The sequence below is a fragment of the Gekko japonicus genome, unplaced genomic scaffold (assembly GCF_001447785.1).
Source record: "Gekko japonicus isolate JY-2015 unplaced genomic scaffold, Gekko_japonicus_V1.1 scaffold1477, whole genome shotgun sequence".
In the NCBI taxonomy this organism is placed as follows: domain Eukaryota; kingdom Metazoa; phylum Chordata; class Lepidosauria; order Squamata; family Gekkonidae; genus Gekko; species Gekko japonicus.
This window is the reverse complement of record NW_015161995.1, coordinates 112663-128334: the sequence shown is the minus strand read 5'-3', so window position 1 is coordinate 128334 and position 15672 is coordinate 112663. Positions and strand designations below refer to the sequence as shown.

The 15672-nt window shown below is 42.3% G+C and overlaps 1 protein-coding gene across 1 annotated transcript in view; it reads right to left on the bottom strand.

Moving 5' to 3' along the window:
* FLT1 (fms related tyrosine kinase 1) overlaps window positions 1-15672 on the bottom strand; it is a 177909-nt gene that overhangs the window by 52180 nt on the left and 110057 nt on the right. Inside the window, exon 16 of the mRNA XM_015405408.1 lies at window positions 4581-4687. Within this exon, the coding sequence (XP_015260894.1) occupies window positions 4581-4687 (107 nt within the window). The remainder of the gene's footprint in view (window positions 1-4580; window positions 4688-15672) is intronic.

The window sequence follows — 15672 nt, the reverse complement described above, 5'->3', positions numbered from 1 at the left end:
TCAAAAGCTTTCTGGAAGTCAAGGTAAACAACATCTCTTGGGTCCCCCTTGTCCACATGTTTGTTCACTCCCTCAAAGAACACTAACAGGTTAGTGAGACAAGATCTTCCCTTACAGAACCCATGCTGAGTCTGCCTCAATAGTTTTTGTTCATCAGTGTGCCTGCTAATTCTTTCCTTAATAACAGTTTCCACCAATTTACCCAGTATCGATGTCAGACTGACTGGCCTGTAATTTCCTGGATCTTCTCTGGAACCCTTTTTAAAGATGGGAGTGACATTAGCTACCTTTCAGTCCTCATGAATGGAGGCAGATTTTAAGGAAAGATCACATATTTTTGTCAGGAGATCCACAAGTTCACATTTGAGTTCTTTCAGAACTCTTGGATGTATGTCATCCGGGCCTGGTGATTTATCAGTTTTTAAGTAGTCTAACAGTCGTAGGATCTCCTCTCTTGTCACCTCAATCTGACTCAGGTCTTTCAACACCCCTCCTGAAATCAGTGGTTCTGGAGTGGGCAAGCACTTCTCATCTTCCACAGTGAAGACAGAAGCAAAAAATGTATTCAGCTTCTCAGCCATTTCCCTATCATCCTTCAGTACTCCTTTTACCCTTTGGTCATCCAAGGGCCCCACTGCCTCCCTGGCTGGTTTCCTGTTTCTAATGTATTTGAAGAAAGTTTTATTGTTGGTCTTTATGTTTTTTGCTATATGCTCCTCATATTCCCTTTTTGCCTGCCTGATCACACACTTGCATTTTATTTGCCACAGAGCATGTTCCCTTTTATCAACCTCACTGAGACTAGCTTTCCACCGCTTAAAGGAATCGTTCTTACCTTTTACAGCTTCTATTACTTTGTTAACCATGCAGGCTTTTTTCTATTCCTATTTGTGCCTTTCCTAACCTGCAGTATATATATTTTTCTGGGCTTCTAGGATTGTAGTTTTAAATAGTCTCCAAGCTTCCATAATGGTTTTGACCCTTTCTACTTTTCCTTTCAGTCCCCTCATATCAGAGAAGTTACCCCTTTAAAAGTTAAAAGTGGTTGTGTCAGTCTTTTTGGACAACTCCCTATTTATACAAATGTTGAACTCAATAACATTATGGTTACTGTTCCCAAGTGGTGTAATCACTTTTACATCTTACACCAGGTCTTGGGCATTCCTTAGGACCAAATCCAGGATCGCCTCTCCCTTGGTAGGTTCTGTGACCATCTGTTCGATAGCACAGTCATAGAGAGTGTCTAGAAACTCAGTCACTTTTTCCCGACTTGAACACATATTGACCCAATTAATGTGTGGGTAGTTAAAATCAACTATTACGACACACTTATTTTGTCTAGTCGCTATCTTTAATTCCTTCATCATTTTATAATCCTCCTCTGTCTTTTGATCTGGTGTATAATAACAAACTCCCAGTGTTAAACTTCCTTTCGGGCCCACTATTTCAACTCATAGCATTTCCAGAAGCGAATCCAGTTCTCTTACCCTCTCAATCTTACTGGACTGTATACCCTCTCTGACATACAGAGCCACCCCACCTCCAACCCTTTCCCCCCATCCTTCCTATATAATTTATAACCAGGAATCACTGTATCCCACTAATTTTCCTCATCCCACCAAGTTTCTGAAATACCCACTAAGGTCCCGATCAGATGGGTCTTTTGATCCGTGCCAGGCACGAGTGCCTGGCAGATTTAAAGGTAATAACCAGACAACAACATCTGGGAAACATGCCTCTTCTGTGATCATCCCATTTTGCTGCACTTTGGAGCCGTACTTAAAAGATACTAGTTAAAGGCTGGAGTTTTCGCTTCCCGATGGGCCAATTGCGGACTTTCTCCTATCTGATTGTTCCAGCGTGCAATCCTCCTTTTGGGATGGTCTGACATCAGACCATCCCGAGCGGGTGCCATTTAAAAAAATTCTTAGCAATACACGCATAAACGTGTAAACGCGCAACAGCTGCAGAGCTCCACTCAAACGTTCTGGATAATTTAATGTTTCTAAATGGCCCGTGAATTTTATGAACTGCATTAATTAAAAAGGTACCTAGAGAGAGGTACCACTGGCGGTGCTTTAACTATTCAACTCTGCGCATGCGCAGAAAAACAAGTACACGTTGAGGCATGAATGTGCATGTGCAAACAGAATTTTTTTGTAGACTTTCCAATTTCGGGGGGGTGGGCGTGGGGCTGGGCCAGAGGCATTGCTTTGCTAGGAGCAAGGGTGGCTCCCGGGGGAGGCTGAGCACCTTCCTGAAAATTTCGGTGGGGGCTGAAGCCCCGCTGCCCCCACGAAGATTACGCCTATGCCTTCAGGTGGATGCCGTCTAGACAATCCACCGTGGAGTACACGTGTGGTAAGGGGAGCTGTCTGGTCGTCCAACGCTGGATAAAATGATCAGGATCAAATTAGAGCCGAGCCAATTGCTGTATTAGCTGCTCGTCTGAACACACCCAATGTCTATCCCCCCCGCCACACCAAGCATTCCAACTCCCCGATTTTACCTTGGACACTTCTAGCATTTGAATATAAACATCTATAGTTTTCCATGCATGTTAAGCCCACAACCTTCCTCTTGCTTCCTTGAGACCTTGCCAGGCAGTCCATATCGTTAGACACAATCTCAGTGGATAATTCTAATCCATTTCCTTGTAGAAAAGTAACAGCTACCCCTCCATCTCTTTGAGCCATCCCGAACCAGAGACTTTTCATCTCCTGTCGGCTTTCCCCCAATATTCAGTTTAAAAACTGCTCCGCCATCCCTTTGATTTTAAGCACCAGCAGCCTGGTTCCTTCTTGGGACAAGTGAAGACCGTCTCTTTTGTGCAGCACCCTCTTGTTCCAAAAAGCATCCCAGTGCCTAACAAACTTGAACCCTTCCCCCCTACGCCACTGTCTCATCCATGCATTGAGACTCCTGATCTGTGCCTGTCTCTCCGGCCCTGCGCGTGGAACAGGTAGCACTTCTAAGAAGGCTACCTTGGAGGTCCTGGACCTCACAATCGTTTCCCCACATTGTTGGTGCCAACATGTACCATGACCACTGGCTCATCCCCAGCACTATCTACCAGCCTATCAAGAACACGTGTAATGTCCACTACCTTCGCACCAGGCAGGCAAGTCACCATACGGTGAAGACCGTCTCTTTTGTGCAGCACCCTCTTGTTCCAAAAAGCATCCCTGTGCCTAAAAGACTTGAACCCTCCCCCCCTACGCCACTGTCTCATCCATGCATTGAGACTCCTGATCTGTGCCTGTCTCTCCGGCCCTGCGCGTGGAACAGGTAGCACTTCTAAGAAGGCTACCTTGGAGGTCCTGGACCTCACAATCGTTTCCCCACATTGTTGGTGCCAACATGTACCATGACCACTGGCTCATCCCCAGCACTATCTACCAGCCTATCAAGAACACGTGTAATGTCCACTACCTTCGCACCAGGCAGGCAAGTCACCATACGGTAAGTATGCAGGTTCACCACTCAGCTGTCTACCTGCCTAAGGATTGAATCACCAACTACCAAGAGCCCTCTTCCCTCCCTGCCCAGGGATGGTTCCTTGGTGTGAAAGCATACCCGTTCACCAACTGAAGCAGAGGTCCCTTCTGAGGGCACATTCCCCTTATCTGCTGCATGGTGCCCTGTTTCCTCTTGACCCTCATACTCCCTGACAGCAGCAGGGCTGCCATATTCAAAGTGGGGCAGTCCCCGAGAGTCTTCTCCATGCGCCTGACTGTCTCTGCTTCTCCAGGTCAGCCACCTTGGCCTCAAGGGAGCAAACACGTTCCCTGAGAACCAGGAGCTCCTTGCACCGGGCACACACCCAAGACTTCTGTCCAGCGGACAGGTAGTCCTACATGGGACACTCTGTGCAAAACACTGGATAGCCCCCAACCCTCTGCTGGCATTCTGGCTTCATAATTGCTTTTAAAATAATGATTATATATAATCCCCCTTTTAAAACCTTTGTATTTATGTGGCTCTCCTTGTAGAAGTCTACTTACCTTACTGGGAACTCAAGGCGACTAGGGCCCTGGCTTTCTGGCTCTTCCTGGGCTTCTAACAGAGTCCCTAGGCTAAGAGTCCCTAGGCTAAGAGTCACAGGCCAAGAGCCCTTTGGCTCTCGCCCTTTGGCTCATGCCTCTGGCGAGGTGCTGCCTTAAATAGAAGCCTCCCCCAGCAGAGGGCGTGGCCAGCAGCTATTCATATTCACCCAGGCACTCAATTACAGTCAAACAATTACCCTTTCTCACCCTATCTCAAGCAGCCAGGACTCTGAAGCAACTCACAACTCTCCCACACATTCCCAAACACAGTCCCCCCCACAGTACCCTCAGCAAAATCACCTCAGCTGAAAGCAAATAAAAAACACTCACCCCTCTAGCAGCTCTATCTCCTGCTGCTTCTCAGAGCTCAGCTGGGTCAGCTAGCAGACAGTGCACATATGATGTATTTCTAGCTCAGAGATTGATTGATTGATTGATTGATTGATTTATTTATTTCATAATGCAGCGATTAAACTAGGACAAATGCAAGTCAGAAAACCTAGGGAGGTTTAGCATTGGTGTCTTTGTCCTTACCCTTTTTAGCTTACGTATGAAGAGTGTCAATAGAAGCCAGAAGAGTGTGGCTGCCACGCAGGTGCAAGTCAGTGTAATTAGTTCTAGGTTTGAGCTCTCCGAAATTCCTGGAACAATCAAGCAATAAATCTTTTTAATAAATGACCACTTTAAAACAAAATCTGATCCATAGCACATGTTGATAGACCAAGACGGGTAGCCGTGTTAGTCTACCAGAGCAGTAGAAAAGAGCAAGAGTCCAGTATAAATATAATTGTTACAACTTAGGCTGCTGTTCTGCCACGCATTGGTTTAAACGTCCAGTTCCTCACCCAGCCAGTTCTAACTCCCCCTCGAACTGAACAAAATGCTTTAACTGTTATCCTCTCACCAACATTTCATCAAGTCCCATTGGTTGCTCTTAGGAGAGGCACATCCTGTCTGTCACAATAAGTAACATTTAAACAAACAGTTTTGCATAAGAGCAAATACAACCCGTTTACATGAAAGTATGAAAAGAGACAATAAGATTTTTTTAAAAAAATCCTACACAATCTTATCAAGGGCAGTACTAAATATTAGTTATTTAGCCAGCTGAATGAAATGACTTCACCAGTTGAACAGCATATGAATCCAGTGGCACCTATAAGACCAACACAGTCTAATTCTGGGTATATGCTTTTGTGTGCACACACACTTCACACGAAAGCGTATACCCAGAATTAAACCGTGTTGGTCTTAAAGGGGCCACTGGACTCAAATGCTGTTCAATTGCTTCAGACTAACATGGCTACCCACCTGAATCTGACTTCACCAGTTGCTAGTCTTTCATGGAAGAGTGTTCCATAGTAATGCTACTACCATCGAAAAGGTTCTGAAGATGATCTCTTTGAAGAGGCAGGGCAATGGGGGGGGCAGGTGGTCATTCAGATACCCCTGTCCCAAAACCAGCACCTTGAATTGAGTCCGGAAATATCCTTGGGGAATGTTCACTCACTGCAGGCATAATATGTTCTGGACTTCTGTTTTATTTTGCTATAACAGACCAACATGGCTATCCCTCTGGAATAATAAGTACACTACAGGGTGTGCCCAAGAATCCTGGCCACAGCATTTTAGACTTGCTGTGGTTTCCATGAGGCTTCCAAGGGCAGCTCCCTGTGGGGTGCTTTTGAATAATCTAAACTTCAATGCACCTGGAGGATAACTGTAGCTAGATCATTTCTCTCTTGGAAATGGCACAGCTTGTGTGTCAGCCAAAACTGGCAAATGCACCTCCATTTTGTCTGAATCCAGCTTCAGTTTATTAACCCTCCTCGAGCCCATTACCACCACTAGACACTGGTTCGGTATATCCACCAGTTCAGTACATCTAGTTTCTTTGAAAAGAAATGCTGGAGCTATATAGAAAAGAAACTGGAACAAATTGAGTTTCACCCATGGCGTTCTGCTACTATAGCAGTGTTTCTCATGAAAAACTGAAACAGTGTCACCCAGGGAAAAATCCCTCAGTCTCTATAAAGTTCCAGTTCCTTCTGCTAGGTATCGTTTCTCTGTTTTGTACAGACTTGCAGTGCATACTCTAATGAGTTTAAAAGGTCAACTTTATTACATTGTGAGATATGGTGTCCAGCATGCTATCCAAATAGGAATGGAGAGTAGAGATAATTTCAAACTGTCAGTCAACTGTTATTCTATAGGGTTGCAGCTAAATACTTTATAGTTACCACCATTAATCTTTTAAAATGCAGATGCAATTACGTATTTACATGTTTGCCAATCATAAAGAACTACATGCCTATAATCTGTTCAGGTATATATTCAATCACCTGTTGATACATCTTAATGTCACTCAATGACCATTGTGTTCTTCTCTCCGTAAGACAAACATTGGCTGGATTCCTAAAGCTGGGTCTGCTTACCCTGAGAAGTTTTCATTTTCAAAATGTCAAAGACCCCCCCCCTACTTTGGAAGCAAGGCTTACAGAGTAGAAGCCCTTTTTGCCTCTGCATACTTCCTGTCCAGATGTTGCTGAATAGCTTTGGTGGCCTGTAAATTCTCGAAAGGAATTTCCTAATTCCTGTGTGACACCCCCAGGGGGCATGAAACATTAATGTCTTCCTTGAGTCTAATTAATCGCTCAACACTTGAAAGGCCTTAGTTTAAATTTCCCTTCATTTGCATAAGGTGCAGAGACTTCAGAGTGACATTAGCTGTTCTGATTGGCTGTTGCAAGCCTGGCACTGCATAGTCAAAGATTGCTCAAATTTCTCATGGGAGAGTTGGGCATCCCTTCTCTCTGTAATACTCACTTCCCTTTATTAAAGAAAACACCCAGACAAGAGTTTTTAGTCGATATATATTTATTAGTAACGATTTTTTTTAAGTGCTCTTGGATTCAGACATCAATGTAGTCAGAATTTTTTAAAGCAAAGTGTTTACTGTTTGGTATTTATACTCTGCTTGGTTTTGGTATTTTTGATGTAGTATTAAAATCTTTAATTAAAAAAGAAAAGAAAAAAAAAACACCCAGAAAATTAAGACAAGATTTTTGTCCCAAGTGGAACTAGTTGAACATGGAATAGGCTTTCTGTTTTCTCCCCTTTTCTTTATTCTGGGACTAATTTGCTTGGGAGAAATTATGTTCAGCTATTTTTGCCTAATCTGAGCAGTTTAAACCATCTGAAATTTCTTGAAACAAAGGGGTCTTGGAATAATGTAAGATGGGACTTGGGAGAACCCTACCTGGCAACCATCCTTGCCAGACAGAGTGGAAAGGCATTTACCTCAGCAAACTTGTATGTTGTTCCTTTTTGTGATTTCAGCCAGTCTGTAGACATATTTTCTTACAAGTTAAATAATTTATGATTTCCTTTGCAATAAATATATTTTTATTATGACTAACAATGCTACGTTTTTTGGGTTTGTACTCTTAGAGAGGTCTTCTCAGGTTACTGCTTAGTTCAGTTTATAAATTTGACATTCAGATAATCTGGAGGATTTAAATCAGTTGAGGTTAAGGCATCAGTGATGAGCTGGGAAGAAGTAAGTTAGTGGCAAGCAACAAACTCCTGGAATTTTCTGAGGATTTTGCTAATGTTCTGGGATAACCGGTTGGGCTCTAACGGAAGAGCTGAGGGAGGAGGGAATCCCTGAGACATTTATTTGGCTGATTTGCATCTCACAGACTCTTTTGGGCTGCCTGTTTCCAAGGCAGTTTACAGTCTGCAATAAATTAACTTGCTAGCAGCATAAAAACATACAAAGGTATCACAAGGATGCAGCAAAGCCAGTACAAAATGCAGAAAGGCAAATATTAAGAGAAAGACAGAAGAGGGGAAAGCAAGCAAACTAGTTGACCAAAGCTTTCATATGGGAGCAAGTGGTCCTACTCTAATTCACCTTGATTCACTGAGGTATCTTTGCAATTTCTGTCAGCACTTTGCCTTGAACAACAGGTTGTCAGTCCAGTTTCTCTCAGAAAAGGAATAGCCCTTTAAATAACAGGGCCTGCAAGGTTATGGCCGGACAAAACCTCAGGAAAACTGAATAAGTCAACAGAAAAAAATTAATCTGAAGGACAAAATGAAGCATCTCAAACATTCCAGATCTGGAACGTATTAGAACTCTCTGAGCACTCTCTAAAGACAGCTTATAATCAAAATATTCCCTCTGTGCAACTCCAGTGACACTCACAAAACATTTTCAAAGCAAAATTCATTCCCCACCCTTGTGGCTCTGGCGCAATAATGCATGTGACTTTTGTGAAAACTACTGCCTGCCACTCTCATAAAGTAGTCTCAAACCGAGGGCATAACAACATTCCATGGGAAAACAAGGGGGAAAGGTTTGGAACTGGTTTGGAATACAATTTCCCAGACATTCAGTTCAGTTCTGCTCAGGCATCTAGCAATTTCTTGTCCATATCAGCATAATTCCTGACAAAGAAAAGAAGGAAGATTAATGTATTCCTTGTGGGGTCTTGGCTAGCTCAGATGACTGTCACAGCGAGCCTGTTCAAAGTGAGCCTCCAAACCCTTTGTTCACATTCTGAGGGATTGGGGGGCACCCTGCCACACCATTTGTGACATTAACCCACCAATATTTTGTGAAGTAGGATTTGCATAGTGGTAATTGGATTATTGCTTGTTCCCAGACAATTAATTTCCTGGATGGGGGGGGGGGATCTACAAAATAAAAAAGGAAAGTGTTTATTAAGCAAGATAACAGCAAATTCTCAGACTCCTCCCTCACTCAAGAACATTCAAACATAAGAAACGTTTATCAGGCACACAGTCATCCTCTCTGTGGTCCTACCTTTCAAGGTTTAAATCCTTCCTTTCTCATTTCATCCTCACAACAGCCACCTGAGGCAAATTAAGTAGAGACACAACACTTTTCTCAAAGCCATGGTGTTGAAAACTATCTACCTCATACTGCTTAACTTATTCGTTTTAAGCATATTACTAGATATAGGAAAAGCTAGACCCCGGTCCTGGTCACACCAGCGAGATAATCCGGGGGCGAAGTGAGGCTTTTTGCTCCGGAGCAAATTGAAGCGCAGTATCGCGATCAGACGTTTCCCCTGAGGCTCCATGCACATGCCCTCAGCCGTGATCACACATTGATGGTGAAGCATGGCAAAGAAGGGCAAGGAGGCTCAGCAGTACACGTTTGTGTGCATGCGCAGTTCCACGTTTGGGTACATACCACTGGATGCGATGGGAGACCAGCACTTCCACGATCTGACGCCTGCCCGCACCCCGCGATTTCCAGAAACTAGTGCATTTCCCCTGGTATTTTTTACTCCGCTTCTTCAGCCAGGCGATAGGGTTGCTGATGGGTGCAGGACACTTGCCAGATGTTTTCGTGTGATCGCACCCATAAAATCTGCCTGGCATTCGTCCCTATCACACAGCTACTTCTGTGTGTGACCAGACCCCCCATTTGAATGATTGCAAAAATCTGTCACAGATGCATACAAATTATTATCTTCTAATAAAAGAGGTAATGTCTCCATATTATCTATATTTTGGAACAAAGGAAGAATTAAAAGATTTCTAGGCTCAGAAAAGTAACTACAGTCAAAGGTCATGTGACACAGGGTGTCTATACTACCTGCACAACAATCACATAGTCTATCAGAGTATGATATCTTAAGATACCTCACTTGCAAAACTCTACATGGTAGGGCATTAAAGTACACCAACATAAAGGCATGCCTATAGTGAGGAACAGTCAAATATGAGCAGTAATTGGGAAGCTCTCCAGGCGGAAAAATACCAACAAATTGAGTAGAACAAACACATCATGCTCTAAAGATTGTACTGTTATAATCATATTTAAATAGACAATTCCTAATCATTCTCATGGCTTCCTGTATAGTGACTGCATAAAGGGAGTCCAAGGAAAGACTGAGGCAGTTGTTGTTCAACAAGCTTATCCCAGTGGGAAATATCAGAGTCCTCTCTGACAAAGCCAAGGTAGCCCTCTTGGATGTTGGAGTGTATAATTTTGACTTTAGGGGGGAAAGCCTTAAATTAAGTCGGAGCTTTAAGTGATGGTTGTTCTAATATTGTTCTAAAGCTTGGAGTTATACAGATAGAACACAGGAATTTAAGAAGAACTGAATCCAAAGATTCTCCTATTTTGTCAATCCAGATACCAGCCCCATATAAACTTTGCACAGTCACCTTGGCATTAAACAGTTTGCTGACAGCTGGGATATAGTGAGCCCCAGATGAATAAAAAAAATGACAGATACTGCTTGATGCTGCTGTAGCCAGTCTTTTCACATGAGCAGCTTACACTGACCAAGTTAATCTCAGGTCAAACCAACCCCCTAAGTATTTAAATTAGGGGACCTTCTCAATATCACTATTACCATGAATTTTCCACTTGTGGTGTACGTGAGATTTCTCCCCCAAAAACAACGATCTTGGATTTTTGATAGTTAACTATCAGACATTTTTCCAGACAGTAAGGGACAAACACCTCTAGCAGAAAGGACAGTCATGATACTGTTCTTGATAGAACTGCATCATCAGCAAAAAGTAGGAAAGAAATGTTAACGTTAGCAATGGATGGAGAATAACAGTGTGGGCAGAGAGAACAGAAATCATATTGTTGATAAATGAATTAAACAATAGAGGGGCCGGCACACACCCCTGACACACTCCCTGTTGTGGGGAAATTATGTTGGAAAGTTGTCCATCTAACCCATAGTGGATTTGTGCAGTGGGATTAGAATACAGAATCAAAGACAACAGCTTCTTGTCAATAGATGTTAGTTTTAGCTTATGCCACAACTGGGCACAGGCTATGGTATCGAGAGTCACCTTCAAATCCATGAAGGCAGCAGCAAGGATCCCCCGACTCTTGCTTGTATATTTATTAAGAACTGTAATATCAGAAGATTATCATCTGTACCAGCTCCTCACTTAAAACCACCCGGTTCTCTCCCCAGGATTTTATTCATCTCCAATCAGTCCATGAGTTGGTAATAATGGGACACAGCGTAAAGCTTCCCAGCCACTGATAAAAGGCTGATTGGCCTGTAGTTGGATGGGTCTGCTTTGTCTCCCTTGTTATAAACTGGTATTATGATAGCATGTTAAGAGAAGCCATCCATGATGGTAGCCACCACCACCTCCTGTGGCAGTGAATTCCATGTGTTAATCACTCTTAGGGTGAAGAAGTACTTCCTTTTATCCGTTCTAACCCAACTGCTCAGCAATTTCATTGAGTGCTCATGAGTTCTTGTATTGTGAGAAAGGGAGAAAAGTACTTCTTTCTCTACCTGCTCTATCCCATGCATAATCTTATAAACCTTATAAATGTTATGATGGACCCCTGTCACTCTCCCCACACTGAGGCTAACTTTCCTGTCAAAATTCTTTGGTTCCCTTTCTGTGACTGAGCAGCCCTTGGTAGCCTGTGAATAATAGAGGGTTTTGAAAAAATTTCTGTCCCACCCTGTTCCACAGAATATAATTCAGTTTTTAGCCCAGCCTAGGGGACTTGTTATGGAAAAACAGGAGCTCTCTTTTTATTTTATTTTTGAAATGGCACTGGAGACACTTTAACAGTAAAACAGAAGAACAAAAGAACAAGTTTATTCAAAAGGCAGGTGAGTCAGGGATTGAGAATGCTGAGGTAAAAGTTGTTTTTTTGCATTCTTTTTTTAAAATAAATTTATTTATTGAATTTTATAAGCCTATATTGTACACATAAACATAAACAAGATCATAGACAAAATTACATATACCTCCACTCCTTGAACCACACTTATTTTCTAGAAAAACCATAATGCCATTCCCAACATACTTTCAAAAACCAATTTTCCCTTCTTTCCAATCTTTATTTCTACTCTGTGTTGACTAAACCTTATTTTTCTATAGACTTTTGAGGTTTATTATTGACTATTCAACACTTCTTATCCCAACTCCATTTTCCTGCCAGTTTTGTGCAATCAATATAGGGGTTTAAGTTCAGAATTATTTTGTTTATTTTTGTATATTTCCCCCTTATTCCTTTCTTATTCTTTTACCTTTTCCTCTCCTTTTTTAAATATTCTATTAATTTTTAGCTTATAGCTTTAAATGTCTTCTTTAAAGTATCCCTATTTTCTGAACATTGTCCGTTTATAATTTTCCAGACCCAGACCTACCTTAATTCTATCTATAAGTAACCTCCTGCTATTTATTGCAATAAACAACATTTGACCTACTTACCACTCATCCCTGTCTACCAACCAAAATCCACATCAGTTCCTAATCTGTTCTAAACACATAAATATATGTGAACAATGATTCCCCTCAAGAGTTAACCATTCATTTTTCTTAAATACAATCAGTTTCATTCTTTTTTTAAAAAAAACATCATTTTCTAGTCAATTTCTAATCACATAAGTATAAATATATAATAATTTCCCTTAACAATTTCCAATTCATTTTTCTTAGTTATAGTCCATTTCATTCTTTTTTGTCCCTACAGAATCAACTACAACTACATAATTTTGTGAATAAATAAATTTAAATTCAAACACTAATACTTCCAATTTATAAACCAATACTCAAAATCAATTTCTACTCCATTTCCAATCACATAAATATGCTTTCAAACCCTTATGGCGTTTTTACTAATACCTTTCATACCAAATCACTAATAACCATTTTTATCAATTTAGCTTACTCATCATAATGCCAATTAATGCCAATTAATTATCTCATAATCACTTTCTTTAAACAATTATTCATTTACCCTTATTATATCCCTTATATCTTAAAACAAGCCCTCCTAATCATCACCAATTCACCCAACAAAATCTAATACAAAAACATACATTTACAAGTAAGTAGGTTTTAATACAAATACTAGTAGTTCAGATCATGGGCCATTAAATTTTGGGTCAGTCTACCATTTTATATCTAGAGAGGGGGGGGAGCACAACATTCTCTTTTTCATATTGCTTAATTTTTCTTCTGAACATAAGCAATTTATTTTTTTGTCTCAGCATTTCAACCTGTCTTTGTTCTTTAAACACTCTTAGGCCTTCGTATCTCTCTCCTCTATCTTTCAGCCCCTCCATAGACCAATATCTGGTGTCCCTTTTAGGCTTCCATAGCCGTCGCTTCTTTCTTTGAATCTTTCCCTTTCTCTCTTGTCCAGTTTTTCGACATTGACTGTTTTCTTTTAAGGATTCCCCTTTAGTTCCGGGCAACTTTCCTATAGGCTCTGTTACTTTCCTTAACAAATCCACATCATCGTCCAAATTTTCGTTCTTAACACAGTCTTCATTTCTTATCAGTTCCTCCTGAGTCTTCTCCACGGCAAATGATCCCTGCTTTTCTTTTCCCACTGTTTCCACTTGCAAACCATACTCCTTCTTTATGTCTACACATGCCTCTTCACAACCTTTTCTCACCGCTTCTCTTATTGCTCTTATAAATTTTTCCGTATCTGTCTCTCCAGCTCCCAGCTCTTTAACCCGTTCCTCTTCATTACTCTTATTACTCTCCATTTCTTTCAAACTTGGGCGTCACACACATAAATGTCTTATCACAAGTCTTTCCCCCCCCTAATCCCTATGTCTTTTCCAAACCAGCACAAAGCACAGCACCGACCTTCATCCTTCCTTCCCCCGCCACGGTTTCAATTTAAAATTCAGTCCCGTTTATTTCCTCGGCCATTTTGCAGTTAACACTCTCAGTTGGACTCCAACATTTGGGGGAGTATTTTCTCTTTCTCGGGTACTTACAGTCCTCATTTCTTTATCCAGGTTTCAACAAACTTGTCTCTCGGTACTTCTCAATCTTCTTCAATTAAAAACAATGGCTGGCTGCGACTAGTGCAGCACATGGCAACCATGCCTGCTTCCTGTCTCCGCTCCTGCTTCAGGGCACATACGAAAACACTTGTGCATTTGCCTTATGCACCAGTGCTCGTATCAAGCCCCATGCCACCCAACCCCCCCCGGGGAGGTCGGGTGTTGCCCCCCATAAGCCGGGAGTTTGCAAAGAAAAGCCGAGTGGACGCGGACGCCTCGGAGCCCTCCGAGACGCGTCCGCTCGTCGCGCCATACCGGAAGCTCAATCCTGAGGTAAAAGTTGTTGATAATATAGAATTCAGCTCTTTGAGCAGGCAAAATGATGTTATTAAAGCTTATTTTCAGGTATTATTAGTTCTTGGTTGTATGAGATGTTTTATTTAGTATTTTAAGTACAGCAACAATGTTTCTTCAGAGAGTTTCCTATGGCAGTTCAGGTTTCCTGGAGTTGGTCACTGACTTTGTGAACCTAACTCACTCCTTGGTTAAATTACTATGTATTTCTATTTCCTGAGTTGTTTAAAATCATTTCCCCTTTACAACAGAGTAGGGTCCTCCTCAGAGCTAAACCCTCAGAGACAATGGGCAAGGATTAATCTCCTCGGGGGAATTAAAGTAAGTATCCCCGCCTGTCACACGGGAGACCGGGGTTTGATTCCCCAACGAGTGTTGTACACATTGCTTCTGAAACCCTTTGCACTCTGCCGCTGACTAAGTTAGTTTAACTTAGCAGGTGTACTTAACACTTCCATGGTGCATATGTTAAGTGCCTTTGATGATTCTAATCACAGTGACTGAAATCAATCATGAACATCTATTCAGATATTCACTTTGGTTCATTGCTTAAAGGCATTCTGGGTAAAATACCAAATGCTGACAGGCAATCACACCACAGTGACCTTGCTTGTTCTTGCCAATCGTAACTGTGCATGCTCTTGATGCCAGTTTGCTTGTGTTAGATGGAAAACACTGCATGATGTACTAATTTTTGTTACAATTAGATACTTTTTAGAATTTCACAGCCTAGGAAGAAGAAAGTCTATTGTTTAGCTGGAGGAGGTACAGTTTTGCCTGAGAAAATCCAGCCAACAGGTTCGAATCCAATCAGAATGGTGTGACGGATATGTGACTAACTGTGATGGAACCAATAATTGTGATTTATTTCTGTCATAGGGGGTATAAAACCCTATGTTTCCCATTGTGACCCTAGGGAGAGCTGCGGGGTCCAAAACCTTATTGGATCTGCACCTCCCTCCTTTGTTGATCAATAAAGTATAAGATCTGATTCTCCTCTACAAGACTGCCGTGTGATTTCTCAAATTGGGCTGGGGGAGCACAACCCTTGACGGAGTTTCTGTCTTACAAATTTGGCTTGAAAGGGAGTTTCCACACACTACCCCACTAACTCTTGCCAAATCACCATTCCAGTTCTGGTGTCTGCAGGGGTCATTTTGTAGAAAAAGAGCTAGGGGAACTCATTAGCATAACTCATTAGCATATGCCACACCCCCTGACATCACCGGAAGTGTGTCATAAGGCCACACCTCCGGCGGTGGACCTGCAAGGTCGGCGGGAGTGCAAGGAAGCCCCGCGAAGGCTCTCCCTGGCCCCAGGCAGGGGTGGGGAGAGGCGGGGAGGAAGCAACTTACCCTCCCTCTTCTCCTGCCTCCTCCTGGCTGAATGAGGGCTGGAAGCGGGGCGGCCGGAAGCAGGGGGTGGGGCTTCGTCATGTGCCCTGCCCCCCATACCTCACCCTGGGGAACTGCGTTCCCCCGCGATCTCCC